This window comes from Solanum lycopersicum, chromosome 3 (assembly GCF_036512215.1).
Source record: "Solanum lycopersicum chromosome 3, SLM_r2.1".
In the NCBI taxonomy this organism is placed as follows: Eukaryota; Viridiplantae; Streptophyta; class Magnoliopsida; order Solanales; family Solanaceae; genus Solanum; species Solanum lycopersicum.
In genome coordinates, this window is record NC_090802.1 from 67,538,198 (window position 1) to 67,552,597 (window position 14,400).

Below are 14,400 nucleotides of genomic sequence, written 5' to 3' on the forward strand. Positions count from 1 at the left end.
CTAGCCTTAGAAGTTAGAATGAGCAAGTATACCATATTGTCCATCCAAGGATCATTTGAGGCCGACTTATCAGAGGGTCTTTATTTTATGAAAAATGACACGAAGGGTTTGCTGAGGTGATGAAGTTGATGTTTCTAAAGAGAGCAATGGAAGAATAATACTGACCGCTCGTCAAACCAGTAAAGGTAAGGTAAACCGTAAATAAAGATTAAAAAGGGAAAGGGAGAGCAAAACCTACTGTGTCAAGTTTCATGACCTCTCACAACATAACAGAAGTTTTTTCACCATTATGCAACTTATGAGAGCAATTTAGAACATCAAACACATGATATCTGAAGACAACCAAAAATTGGGAGGTATCCCGCCTTTCCTAAGCATAGGCTGCGATGCAAAAAAAAAAGAAAACAGAAAGAAGAATAAAAAACATGTTCACTCCAGTGCACCGAAATCAAGAACCCCCTTGCTCCCATTTCTAACATGTAGGAAAATAGAAAAAACCTGGCCCATTTGCTTCTCAAAGCCTCACTGCCTCTGCCCATGCTATGCTTAAAGTTAAATCTAGTCACACCAAGTAGTACACAACAATGACCCCTGAGAAACAGTACTTGAGAAATTCCCAAGGCTTGTAATTCCAGCAATAATCATAAATGCATGTCTGTTGCTTACAGAAATGTTAAAGAGATCTCTTTGCTCACGGAAAGAGCAGGGAAGATGGGAAGCAAAATTTGTGGATGCGTATAAATAACAAATCTCATGATGACAGAGACCACGTTTAACTCTTACCATCACCAGCTTCTAGCTTGAGCGCATAATAATAAGATTTCATTTACTGTACTACTATTTGTCTGCTGTTACACATGACGTCTATCAGCAAGCAATATATCTTTCCAAGCTTCATACAACGTCCAAGTAATGCCTGATGATGGCATTACTTTTAGGCAACTTGCACCCCAGCCTCTATAAAGGCCTAACAAACCCTCCTCCCTAATAACTTCTGAAAGTGCTGCGACCATGTGAGGTGGACATTTACCTTGTAAAGCACCCACCATTAGCCGCTTTCTCGCCACCTCCAATGGATAACTAATAGTGCTTGCTGTTAAACCTGATCGACAATAACATTAACTCTTTAGATCACATGGTAATCTTGTAATCTGTCTACAAAAGGTGGCAGGTCAAAACATAAGAGTCTCATCAGTGTTAAAGCAACAGCAGATATGCCCCAGTAGTACCATATCCCTATTTGCAGTTAAAGGATCTTCAAAAGTGGACAGTACATTACCTTAAATAATAGAAAATTATACTAACATATAAAAGCTTGAGATTAACAATGAAGAATTCCTTCGACTTGCCTCGCAAAGTCCAAATTTCTACTTTATTTTAGAAAATCAAATATATGACAATTTACACTGTCACCCCTAGTTTGCTTGTTTTAGAAAGACCATCTCCTTGTTTAGTACTTCCTCCGTTCCTTTTTATATGTCATCCCTTCCCATAAATAGTTGGACCATAATACTTATCATTTCATAAAAACAATGCATAAATTACCATATTCTTCCTATTATACCCTTGATAGAGTAGTTAATTAGTCTTGAAAATATGTAGTTTGACCAACCTAGAAAAACTAATAAGTACTTAATATTCATTGGAGTACTTCATAGATTGATTAATTACTCTCTCCATTCACTATTCTACAAAATCTGATTTTGAAAATAAACTCAAAAATTTAAATAGTCATCCAAATGTATTTTAATTTTTGAAATCTAGCATATTCATCATTTATTGAAAAGTTGACTTAAAGAAAACATGAAATAAGGGTAGAAGGGTAAAATTACTTAATTTCTTAATGCAAGTGCAATCTAAAAAGGTGACATATAAAAAGGAACGGAGAGAGTATATCATATCTATCAAAACTGATTCTCATCCTCCATTGAAATAGAAACCCACTCCAACAACAAGATCACACTCTTTATTTCTATTGGCATCATACTACAGAAATTTTCTGATTTACTTCTTTTGTTCTATGCTGACCACTATCAGTGTGATTATATCAAATGTGTGGGCATTTAACATTTAAGGAAAAAACATCATGTTGCTATCTCCTTGTATTAGCCAAATGCTCATAATTTTTAACCCCAAACTATTTCTTGCTAGGATTTTCATAAAAATCCCATTGTATCCTGCAGTATGGACCATCTCAGCATCAGAGAGGGTACATGATTCAGTGACATTATTGCAATTAGACTTAAAATCAATTGTTCAGCTCATTAGAACTAATTGCTCTAGTATTTGTCTCCCCCCAACAAAAGAATTCTGCATGTAAATTCAACCATATCCCTTCTTAGTCACCTTGCAAGCACCTCCGTTACAATCTTATAGATACTACACACCATAATGATTGGTCAAAAATATACTTAAATGTACGATGCTCCTTTTTCCAGAGTCTGTACAATGGATGTCCTTTCTCCTCTCTGCAGCGATATTAAATCTAGTCCTGGTATTGTTCTTTTGACCTCGTGCATCGGAGGAGAAAAGCATCACAGGCTTGTTTCAGTCTTTACTATTTTTCTTCCAGTATTTTACATCAACCTTTCATCTTTGTTCATGTGCTGTTCTTTTGACCTGCCCAACCAGTTGCATACGTAGGAAGGGCTTTAAAAGGTTAAATCCAGTAATTGAGATAAGGAATTATCAACTCAAAGCATAACGGTGCTGTAATCTGTGCAAACGAAGTCCAGTGGACTAACTCAAGTATAACCTTGAACTGCCACTGGAGGAGTTCAACACACAACTGTAATGCTAATTTCCAAGTCAGCACTTCCAGATTTTGTGTTGATCGTGATACACAAATCTTCCCGGAAGTAAGGACTTGCCAGTCAAGAATGCACACCTAAAAAAGATGAAGTGCCACAAATGAGGATGCTCAGATGGATGTATGGGCCTTCTAGTAGATTAGGAACGAAGTTACACAGGACAAGGTGGGAGTGGCCTCTGTGGCAGACAAGATGAGGAAAGTGACGCTTAGATGATTTGGGGCATGTAAACAGACGGTGCACAGATGCACCAATAAGGAGGTGTGAGAGGGGTGGCTATAGCAGGTCCTAGGATAGGTAGACGTAGGCTGAAGAGGAATTGGGGGGGAGAGCATTAGACTGGACATGGCACACTTGCAGCTTACTGAACATAGACCCCAAATAGGAAGGTATGAAGGTCGAAGATCAACGTAGAAAGGTAGTAGGTAGCCGAGTGCTGTGTACTTGTATGTGGGAGAGGCAGGGGCCTCTGCTCATCTTTTCCATAGCTAATAAGAATAAGAAATGAGACAAAGGATCTCCTTGTCTGAAACTCCCTTTGTGATTTAAAGAAACCTGTTGATGAGCCATAGAAAAGAAACTCATTGTTGATATGCAGAACTGTTCATATCAATCCTCTTTACCACAAATAGCAGATCACTGTGAAGTTAAAGAAAATTTGAACCTAGGAGAGAGTGTGTTTGATTCAAGATTCTTACCTGAGAAAGCTCCAACTAGGAGCATCTCTGCACGGCTTAGAGATTCTTTCTTTTGTGCACGGCAATACGATTTCTTAATTGTCTCATACATGAAATAATAACAAGTGCTATATGGGAGCATGCCAATCAATGTTGGCCCAAGTCCAGCATACAGGCCTGCAATTCCACCGTCCTTGTAAATCTTGTGAACTGCAATGCGTATGCTGGGGTAGACCTCAGGACTCACCGTCAACCGATCCTGTGAAGCACGTTGAATCAGCACTTAAAAATGTGAGATAATTTCTCCTTGCCACAAGCACAATAACTTAATGACATAACTGTGCAGATAGTCATGAACACTTTGAAAACCAAAGCTATTGTTTTCCCACAACAAAACTCTCGAGTTAAAATACCTTCAGCACTTCCAGCGGATGACATGCAAGTGTGCTTACAACTCCAGCAGCAGCACCAGCAACAGCAACTGGCGATAGCCATGAGAGAGAAAAGCTCAGGCTAGCATTACCAATCTGCAGCTTGGGGCTACCAGTATCCGTCCATTTCTCTTGTGCTGAAGTCATTGCTCGCTTGACACACTCAAATGTCCCAAGTTCAATTGCTTGTGTGGGAATTATCCGTAGCATGTTAATTGTATTACCTGCCCACAGCCCTTGCCAACCCTGCTGTTCAATAACCTGAATAAAACTTGTACCAATGTTTCTGGACCCAACACCAACTACCATTCTTGTCCTGCATATTTTAAATACCAAAATTAGGTAACATAACCAAATGAATAGTAAGCCAATTTAAAGCAAATAAAAATTCCTGCAAGTCAATTCATATCCTATATGAGGAGCTTCACTGACAGATATATTTTATTTATTTATTTATTTTTTTTAAAAAAAAAGTAACATAAGGTAGCTACTATATAGATGAACAGTAACACTATGAGAGTGCTACAGAAGATCACACATGGAGATAAAGCATGCCCACCAAAGTAGTTGCATCATTTATAAAAGACTGCATGGACCAAAAATATAGCAAACGAATAGGCCTGTCTTTAAAATTATGTGATACCTTTCAAACCAAGCTGTAACAAATGCAGCAATTTGTTAACATAAGTTAATATTTAGCGCTCTAACGCCGTAAGATTTTCCACCTTTTCTTTTTATGCCGATGTAATTTTTTTTTTTAAAAAAAAAAAAAATCAATGCACTTATAAACACGTTGTAACCAACCTGATGGTTTCAAGAGGAGCTAGAATGGCCTTAGTCATCGCCCCAGCCAAAGCCCCGCTGAAAAATTCACCAACTTCTTGAGTCCTGATAAAATCCTGCAGAGATAATGCAACATTTGAGCGACAATCAATGATAAACTCAAAATAGTAGATGATGAAGCTACATTAAAGACTCGTCCGACGTCAGGGAAGTTGAGTTGAAGGTTAATTTGACGGTCCTTGGTAGGAGAGAGGTTGAAGTCCTTGGGTATAATCATGATATCTCCGACGACACAGTAAGTCTTCTTCTGCGATTGGGATTCCGCAGCCATAGAGACAATGAACAGATTAGTAGTTGAGGTGTGCCGCATTTACAATAAAACTTCAAAAATCCTAAAGACTAACGCCGGCGAGACAAGAGAAAACATGGAAAATGGAGAAAACGTTTTCCCTGAGACTATGGAGGGAGATTTTTCTTTTTGACTCAAATTTCCGATATTATTAGGGTTTTCTTCTCCTGTGATAGTTTCCATGTAATCATTTATTTTATCAACTAAGTTCTTAAATGTAAAATATAAAATTACTTAATATTGTCTAACGTACTTTTATATTTTTTTTACATATAAAATAAACTTTTTTTAGTGATTACTTCATGTTTAGAACTTAAATATTAACAATTTTCTTGGTGAATGATGAGCAATTTGTAAGGCTAAAACTAAGTCTCAAGGCTCAAATTTCTTGGGACATAAATACTTCAACAATCATCAAAAATAAAAAAATGAATGAAGGACATAATCCAATAATAAAAATAGTGATCAATAAAAAATATACAAGAACTGTTAAATTACGTATTTCTCTAACAACTATGAAAATAAAAAATGAAAAAAGGCACAAATCAATAAGAAAAATAGTGACCAATAAAAAAATACTCCTTACAGAAGAACTATTAGAAGATGAAACACAAAGTGTGATGGATTAATATTTTTTATCCAATTTATAAGGGAGAAATTAAGTACATGAAAGATTTGTGCATGAATATGTTTAATGGTGAAAGCTAAAAAGTTTTAAAAATTAAATTTATTAAGAAATGAAAAATAATAAGTTGTAATATCTAATCATGTATTTTGTCTAGTTTCATTATCATTATTGATTTTTTTTATAAATTAATTAAAAAAATAAATTTTAAAAAATTAGTGAAGGACATTTTCACAATCTAACTTTGAACTTCATGTAACGATTCAGAAAAAAATTAGTATATAAATAAGAATAAATAGGTATTTAAGGGCATAATGGTCCTTTCACGTTTTAAATAAATAAATAAAAAAAAAATATTTGTATTTATTTATTGTAAATTCTATTTGACTAATTTTTGAATTAGTCTCCTAATCCTAATAGTTCTCTCTTTTCACGTTTCTTGACTCTCTCTCGCGTTCTCCATCTTCCTCACATTATTTCTGTCAAATATCAACAGTTCTTCATGCTTGAAGAACTCACATAAAATTTTAAGAAAAACAAAGCAATCAAAAAAAATATTAAGGCGAAGAGGAGTTGTTCGTTGAGTGGTGTGGACGTCGACCTTATGCGCACAAGTGCTGCTGCATGCAAAATAGCATGCCCCCACATCGACACAGATAACTTTGTTCTCATTAGTAATTGTCTAGCTATCAATTGCAGACGTTTAATCAATGATTCTGCTAGACCGTTTTGAGTGTGAACATGAGCAACTGGATGTTCAACTGTTATACCAGTAGACATACAATAATCATTAAATGCTTAAGATGTAAACTCACCAGCATTATCTAGACGGATTGTCTTTATTGTATAGTCTGGAAATTGTACTTTTAATCTTATTATTTGAGCCAGCAATCTCGCAAAAGTCATTTTGCGAGTTGATAATAAACACACGTGTGACCATCTTGTAGAAGCATCTATCAAGACCATATAATATTTAAAGGGTCCACATGCAGGTTGAATTGGTCCACATATATCACCCTGTATATGTTCCAGAAACGCAGGGGATTCAATTCCAACCTTAAATGTTGATGGTTTAATGATCAACTTTCCTTGAGAACAAGCAGCACAAGAGAATTCCTTTGATTGAAGGATATTTGGGCTCTTTAAGGTGTGCCCATGTGAATTCTCAATGATTTTGCGCATCATATTAAATCCGGGGTGGCCCAACCGGTCATGCCAAATGATAAAATCATTAAAATTAGTAAACCTTTTGTTTACTACGGCATGTGATTCAACTGTACTTATACTTGTATAGTACAACCCAGAAGAAAATGCAGGTAATTTTTCGTGCACAATTTTCTTCTCTACATTAATTGTAGTTGTAACGATTCAAAAAAAAAGAATTATATAAATAAGAATAAATAGGTATTTAAGGGCATGATTGTCCTTTCACGTTTTAAATGAATAAATAAATAAATAAGTAAATAAATAAAATAGATTTGTATTTATTTATTTTAAATGTTATTTGACTAATTCTTGAATTAGTCTCCTAATCCAAATAGTCCTCTCTCTCTCACGTCCTCCATCTTCCTCACATTATTTCTGACAAAACATCAACAGTTTTCATGCTTGAAGAACTAACAAAAAAAAAATTTTAAGCAAAAGAAAAAGTAATCAAAATGTCAAGGCTAAGAGAGGTTTGTCGAGAGAGGTGTACGTTGAAGTGAATTGGGAGTGGGTTGGAGGAGCTTTCCGGGCAGCAACATTAAAGTTTGAACATCGATTAAGGTATGGGTTTCTCTCATGGAATTCTTTCTCCAAGAGTACTTTCTTTCGGACGTTTCTTAAACTCTTGAAACTAAGGTTGTTCCCCTTCGTATGTCCTTGTCCTTAGCTCCCTAATGAATTTGTAGGATGGGTATGTTGTGCTGCTAGATTTTTGCATGAATGATGTGTTTAAATTAAATATGAATGTGTTTATGTGCGGGAAATCGCGATAATGATCATCAAAATATGACCGGAAACAGTTGATGTATGGGTGTGTATAGGGTAGTGTTTTAGGCATTGTTTTGGGGTATATAAGTTGTTTATTTATCATGTATTTTATGTGTGAAATGGGTGTGCAATGTGATGTTCATTTTGATGAAGCATAGTGAAGTGAATGAACCATGAAATCTCCCTAAGAACTAATGTGAAACTTGATGAAAAAGTGCAGAAAAATAGTGGAATAAATTTCCAAAAACATAGAAATAGGTTTAAAAAGAATCTGGAAATTTTTGGATGTCAAAGAATTAAAAAAAAACGTTTTGAGGCCTGCAGGGATCGAACCCAGGACCTCCCTGCAGCTGCCTTAACAAAAAAAAGATTTAAAAAGGGAATGTTGGGGGCGGGGATCGAACCCGCTACCCCCATTCGCGAAAAAGAAAAAAAAAACAGAAAAGGGATGCTGGGGGCGGGGATCGAACCCACGACCCCCGTTCGCAACAAAATAAAAATAAAAAATAAAAAATAAAAAGGGGGATGCGAGGCGTGGGGATCGAACCCACGACCTCAGGGCTGAAGGGGGGATAAAAATATTAAGGGAATAAAGGTGAGGCTGTGGGGGTTCGAACCCACCACCTCACAGCCTCCATTCCCAGCGAAATTAAGAGGAAAATAAAGGGGGTTGTGGGGGTTCGAACCCACAACCTCCCTATTCAAGCGAATTTAATTAAAAATAATAATAATAGTAAATTAAAATTCTAATTAAAGTTGGAAAATTAATTCTCTTATGTAAACATTGAGATTTAATTTAGAATTTTAATTAAAAATAGAATATTAATTCTTTTATGTAAATATTGAGATTTAAATTGGAATTCTAATTAAATTAGAAAATTATTCTTTCATGTAAATGATTGAAATTTAATTTAGAATTCTAATTAAAATAGAAAATTTATTATTTCACGAAAATGTTGAGACTTAACTTAGAGTTCTAAATTTATTAATATTAGAACTAAAATCAATGAAAAATATAAATGATATCCAAATAATTCAAAATTTGGGTTCTCGTGTCCAAACCTCCGTATTGATACATAAGTCATACGTGAGTGAAATATTCAAGAATAATGTCATCTACTTAGATCAAAAATCAAACATCTTGGCATATATACAAGATACATAAGTCTTGTAATACATAATCTTAGAAAAACAAGAATTCACTTAACGAACTATAAATGAAGCCTCATGGCTTGTATGTATAGATATATAAGTTTAACATACGTTCAAGAATAAGTGAACCTAAGATATACATAATGAAATGAAGAATGTGGTGACAATCATGATGTGAGGTTAATGCATATGATGAGAGCAATCTTAAATGAGCCTAAGTAAATGTTACCGATACATACTCACCAATGAGAGTGTAAGATAATGAAGAGACCAGTCTCTATGAATACTCTAATAAAAATATTGAGTTTAAAACACTTAATACTAATGATGAGATGAGAAATCATCTATTGAGCTATGATGTCCTCATACTAGAAACAAACTTCTATGATGTATGAGTTGAATGTAATGGAACTTTATACCGAGCACCGATAGGCTAGCTATGAGTGGTGATGCCTTCTTTCGGGAAGGGCGGAGGTTCACGTAATTCTCATGAGATGAGACTGTCCGGCTTGCCGGGTATGGGTCTCCATACATCTCCTAGTCTTTGAACCTATATTGCCACTATAGGGATCTGGCGGGGTTAAATTCCCATATACGCTAGCATGTTATTGAATTGCTTTGGCCGGTGATTCCACCTCTTTTCGGTGTGGGGAAGACACTGGATTTCATGATGCTCACATGATCTATGTCGGTTAAAGTTAAAGTTCCCAATGAATGAATGAGGCCAGCCTCAAATGAATCATATAAAGAAATGAATGATACTGAAGGTGTTAGGATAGGATAATCAAGAGGTGAGCTAGATTCAGGTAATAACATTAGGTCATTCCTGATCATTGCACAGCAAACCTGATGAAAGTCTTAAACTACATCCTAGGTATAGCTGGTGTTCGCACTGGCCTATGAATGAATTGAAATGAAATACGAATGAATGAGTGAAGCAGACTCTGGGTTTGCTAAAGAAGGCTCCCTAGTTGAGGTCCCATATGTTGAGCCCTCATTTTGGAAAGTCTTAAAGTTAAGTCTATGATAATAAGGTCTCATGGTATACGAATGAATAATATGAAAGAAAGTATGTGTTATATGTTATGTGTTATATGAATATGTTATGTTTTGTGTGCCATACGATAATTATAATGATGCATGTCACTCTCATGGCATAACTTTCCCAATCTCAATTTGGCAAGTCCACTGACTTGACTTCCAAAAATCATGTTGTTAGGAAAGAGCTATTCTTTCTCATGTATGTCCCTGGTGTGTACTTGCATATACCCATACTTAGTACAAGTGTGTACTAATTCCATACGAATATCTACTTTTAGGTGCAGGCACAGGTGGACGCTAGAGCTACAGGTTCGTTGTCGCAGCTATCCGGACATCAGTACTCATCCGGAGTTTGGTAGGTCCTCATGCTTTCGAGGATGCTACTGTTTTACATTCTAGCGTAGTTTTAGAGTTGAGCTAGTGGAGCATGTTCCACTAGCGTTTCTTTCCTGTTTTGGTTCAAACTTTGTATTGGTGCTATTTTGGTAGATATACAATTAATACTTAATGAATTATTTTTTTTCAGTTGCTTATCTCTTAAATGTTAGATGGTTGATGATGAACGATTACGAAATGTTAAGAATGTTCAGCAAGTATGATTAAAGAATAAAAAAAATTCAAATTTTCCGCTAAAATTAATCTATGTAAAGTAAGAATGACGTAAGTAGGCTTGTCTGCGACCTCTGAGAGGTCAACGACGCCGGTCTCGTCTGGGGTCTAGATTCCGGTCGTGACAGTAGTAATGTTAAGGTATTCAACCTTTCCTTCATTAGCCGTCTCAACACGATAGCCATTTTGGCGAATAACTTTGAAACTTAATAAGTTTTTTTGAGACTTACTACAATATAATGCATTATCAATGCTTAATATTGTCCCTCTAGGTAGTAATATGGTCGCTCTTCCAGAGCCCTCAATTAATTTTGTACTACCTGATATTGTGTTGACATATGCCATTTTCATAACCAAATTAGAAAAGTATTTCATTTCTTTTAATATTGTATGCGTTGAAGCACTATCAAGAAGGCATACATCTCCATTACTCATCTTGAATTCAACTGACAACTGAGGATTTCTATTAATTTTCATTAAAATAAAATACATCAAAAGAAGGAAGAGACAAAATTAACAACGGAAATTTAAATACTTCAACATGAATAACATAATAATTAAAAATACATAAGTAAAATATTAACAAATTTCATTCCCCAGCTAAAAGATCAAACATTAGTTTCGATCTCCAAAGAAGTCATTAACTTCCATATGAGTAATGTCACCAAGGCCATCAAAAACATCATCCTTTAAAACCAAATTTGCTTCAACATCTTTATCATATTTCTGAGATGTTCCCGGCTTATCACCATCTTTAAGAGTCATATGTGACTCAGCTCGAGCATTGGAAGAGGAAGCACCACTTTTATTTCCTTTCTTTTTAAAGGAATTTTGATAGAGCCTTATAAAATGTTCATGTGTGCGACATTCATTCTTCCAATGGTCTTTCATGCCACAACGACGACAATTACTTTTTGAGGGGTTATTTTGAGAACTCATGTTGTTCTCCCTTTTATTATGACCACCACCTTGACGATTAGTGTTTCGTCTTTTATCTTTGTCACGTCCCCGTGCATTATTATATCCCCGATGATCATCTCTTTTTACTTCAGATTGATCACGTGCTTCCACCACATTTGCCTCCGGTAATGGAGCAGCTCCAGTGGGACGAACTTCATGATTTTTCGTTAAAAGAGCATTATGTTGCTCAGCCACCAAAAGACATGAGATTAGTTCAGAATATTTCTGAAAACCCTTTTCACGATATTGCTGCTGCAATATCACATTCGAGGCATGAAAAGTAGTAAGTGTCTTTTCCAACATGTCCTCATCTTTTATAGTCTCCCCACATAATTTCAACTGGGAGGTTATCCTTAATACAACAGAGTTGTATTCAATTACGGTCTTAAAATCTTGAAACCATAAATGCATCCACTCATAACAAGCTCTTGGCAACACTGTTGCCTTTAGGTGGTCATATCTCCCCTTTAAATCAGTCCACAATTCAAGTGGATCTTTCACTGTCAGATATTCAATCTTCAGGCCCTCATCAAGATGATGACGAAGGAAAATCATAGCTTTCGCCTTATCTTGACTCGATGCTTCATTTCCCTGAGTAATAGTGGCATCAAAACCTTTAGCAGCCAAGTGAATCTCAGCATCGAGTACCCATGAAAGATAATTCTTTACAGAAATATCTAATGCCACAAACTCGAGTTTGGATAAATTCGACATAGTGAAAATTATGAGAGAATATGTGAATTAAATAAAAATATTTATATAGTACTTTTGCAAGTAGCAATTTCATGCTGATAACGTGTTGTAAAGAAAGTTCAGAATATAAGATGAAAAAGACAAGAAGTATAAGATAGAGGAGATAATTTTCTTATTCAAGTATGTCATACAATGGTGAATGATATTTCTATTTATAGTGTTGAGATATCATTGTCAAAGGTCACCTTGAAATTTTACATAGTTATCATCAAGGTTCATATCACCTTGATATATTATCACATTGGAAACACTAATACATGAATCCAATTAATTGTTGAATAACTCTAATGGATCATCCACATATACAATGGATTTACAACATATTAGAAACTCACCTGTTTAACACACATTTACTCTTCTTTCGTCATTATCTTCTTTCTTTTTTAATTAAATTAAGTTTGAACTTTTAATAATTAAATATTAGAGCAATTTTCACATATAGCAAGTACAAAATTCATATTTGTATGTTATAACAAAGTTTAGATAATTGCGCTTCATAGCAAACATAAATATGTATATTTTGTTATACATATAAAAAAAAGCAGTTGTATAATTCGCTATATATATACAAAAGGAAATAGTTATATACAAATTAATTGTATAATTTGTGTATGTATAAGCGATAGAGGCGAGGGTGGCAAACAAATCTGAAAGAGTAGCGAGTGAGATTTTGAAGAGGAGAGAGAGGGGAACGAATATATATATATATATATATATATATATATATATATATATACATTTTTTTCTCGATTTATACAAACACAAACGCATTTTATATATTTGTGTTTGTATAAAATCGAGAGGGAGCGAGAGAGAGAGGGAGAGTGGCGAGCGAGAGTTTGAGGTAGAGAAGTACCTAGCAAACAATGTGCTACAAGGCACAATTAAATCAAAGTGTGGTTATAACATTTACTTTTGAATTCTTAGTTTGTCATTATATACAATTTTTCCCAAAAATTAACCTACTTTGTATCATGATACATATAGAGTTGTGAATATGGACTAGGCTCGTTAGGTCGACCTGGCCTAACTCGGGATTTAATAAGAGTGGGCTTAGATTATTGGAGCCCGTTTAAGAAAAGGGTTTTTAAGCCCGGCCTGAATAAGTCTGCTGATTTGTGGGGCTTGAGAAATATCGGTAGGGTCGACACGTATGCCAATAAAAATAATATAATATAATTTTAAAAATAAAAATTAAAGAGAGTCCAAACTAAAAAAATTAAGTTAATATTTCTATTTAGGTATTTATACTTTTACTAGAAAAAAACTTAATAAATATTATAAAGATAATTTTATTTGTGGATTTGATTAACAAGTAATAACTTTAACATCATGTAATATTGTTTCGTCAACATTTATGGTAATATTTCAAATTATAATGTATAATTTAATTAATAATTATAAAAAAATATAATTTTTTAAAAAGTGAATTGACCCGACAAGTCTGTAGCCCACGTACTTGTGGGTTGGGACGACTGTTTTATGGCCCACTCTAAAAATGGGTTAGCCCGGCCTGATCCATAAAACATCAAAGCTTGTATGGATTAATCTGAATGGGGCGGACTAGCTCATATTGACAGTTCTAGATTTAGATGATAGGTTGATAGCAATATATTTTGGAAAAAAGATAAAAATTCACCTTTAAGTTCTCTTGTTATCATTATCCCCTATTAGTTTTATAAATTCTAAAATTTTACATTATCGCGCATCAGATTAATGTATAAGTGCATCAGAATAATGTATCTCGCGCATCAAATTAATTTATCTCATACATCAGATTCGAAAACCTTTTATGCAAGAACCCAAGACTTGGAGTAAAAATTGGACTTTTCATCTTTTTGAAATCTTTGAAAATCATCTTTGAAATTGGCTCTAAGGTGATAGCAAGCCTCAGATGAAGAACTTCCATTCTTTATTAGAAGAATATAATGTATCTCGCGCATCAGATTAGTGAATCGTATATAATATGTATATCAAATTAGTTTATCGTGTATAAAATATAATGTATCTTACTTAAAGATTAATGCATCTCGCGCATCAAATTAGTGTATCAGCACTTATATTATTATATCAGTTTGAGAGATTTCTGTACTTATAAACTTATAAAGAACAAATAAAAATTTTATTGTAATTTTTATCTTATGCCCATATATTTTTCACGCCCTTGGTGATATTATTAGTGCAGTTTCTCTTAAATTGATTAAATGAAATAAACACATGCAATTTGGCTTGTTTT

At 34.5% G+C, this 14,400-nt stretch overlaps 2 protein-coding genes across 3 annotated transcripts; both read right to left on the reverse strand.

Moving 5' to 3' along the window:
* Positions 1-605: 605 nt before the first annotated feature.
* On the reverse strand, positions 606-5,255 carry LOC101262794 (probable mitochondrial adenine nucleotide transporter BTL1). 2 transcript variants are annotated; one of them, XM_010320125.4, is made up of 5 exons: positions 4,886-5,255; positions 4,723-4,817; positions 3,901-4,234; positions 3,509-3,746; positions 606-3,365 (listed from the first exon to the last, which is right to left on the reverse strand). In XM_010320125.4, the coding sequence occupies exons 1-5, from the start codon at positions 5,069-5,071 to the stop codon at positions 3,172-3,174; spliced, it is 1,047 nt and encodes a 348-aa protein (XP_010318427.1). In that variant the 5' UTR covers positions 5,072-5,255; the 3' UTR covers positions 606-3,171. The 2 variants fall into 2 exon arrangements, with proteins under 2 accessions (XP_010318427.1, XP_004235500.1); XM_004235452.5 differs by having other exon boundaries at positions 606-1,102; positions 4,886-5,248.
* Positions 5,256-11,066: 5,811 nt separating this feature from the next.
* On the reverse strand, positions 11,067-12,125 carry LOC101249626 (uncharacterized). The gene has a single exon (XM_004236323.1). It carries the CDS (start codon positions 12,123-12,125, stop codon positions 11,067-11,069), a length of 1,059 nt encoding a protein of 352 aa, XP_004236371.1.
* Positions 12,126-14,400: the final 2,275 nt, after the last annotated feature.

What these genes read in the sequence shown, in the direction of transcription:
- LOC101249626 (XM_004236323.1), bottom strand. Translation starts at nt 12,125, where the DNA reads ATGTCGAATTTATCCAAACTCGAGTTTGTGGCATTAGATATTTCTGTA.
- LOC101262794 (XM_004235452.5), bottom strand. Translation starts at nt 5,071, where the DNA reads ATGCGGCACACCTCAACTACTAATCTGTTCATTGTCTCTATGGCTGCG. An exon ending in GCTCCTCTTGAAACCATCAG is followed by an intron (nt 4,235 to 4,722) that starts GTTGGTTACAAC and finishes TAAAATATGCAG; the next exon opens with GACAAGAATGGTAGTTGGTG. An exon ending in CCTAGTTGGAGCTTTCTCAG is followed by an intron (nt 1,103 to 3,508) that starts GTAAGAATCTTG and finishes ATTGTCGATCAG; the next exon opens with GTTTAACAGCAAGCACTATT.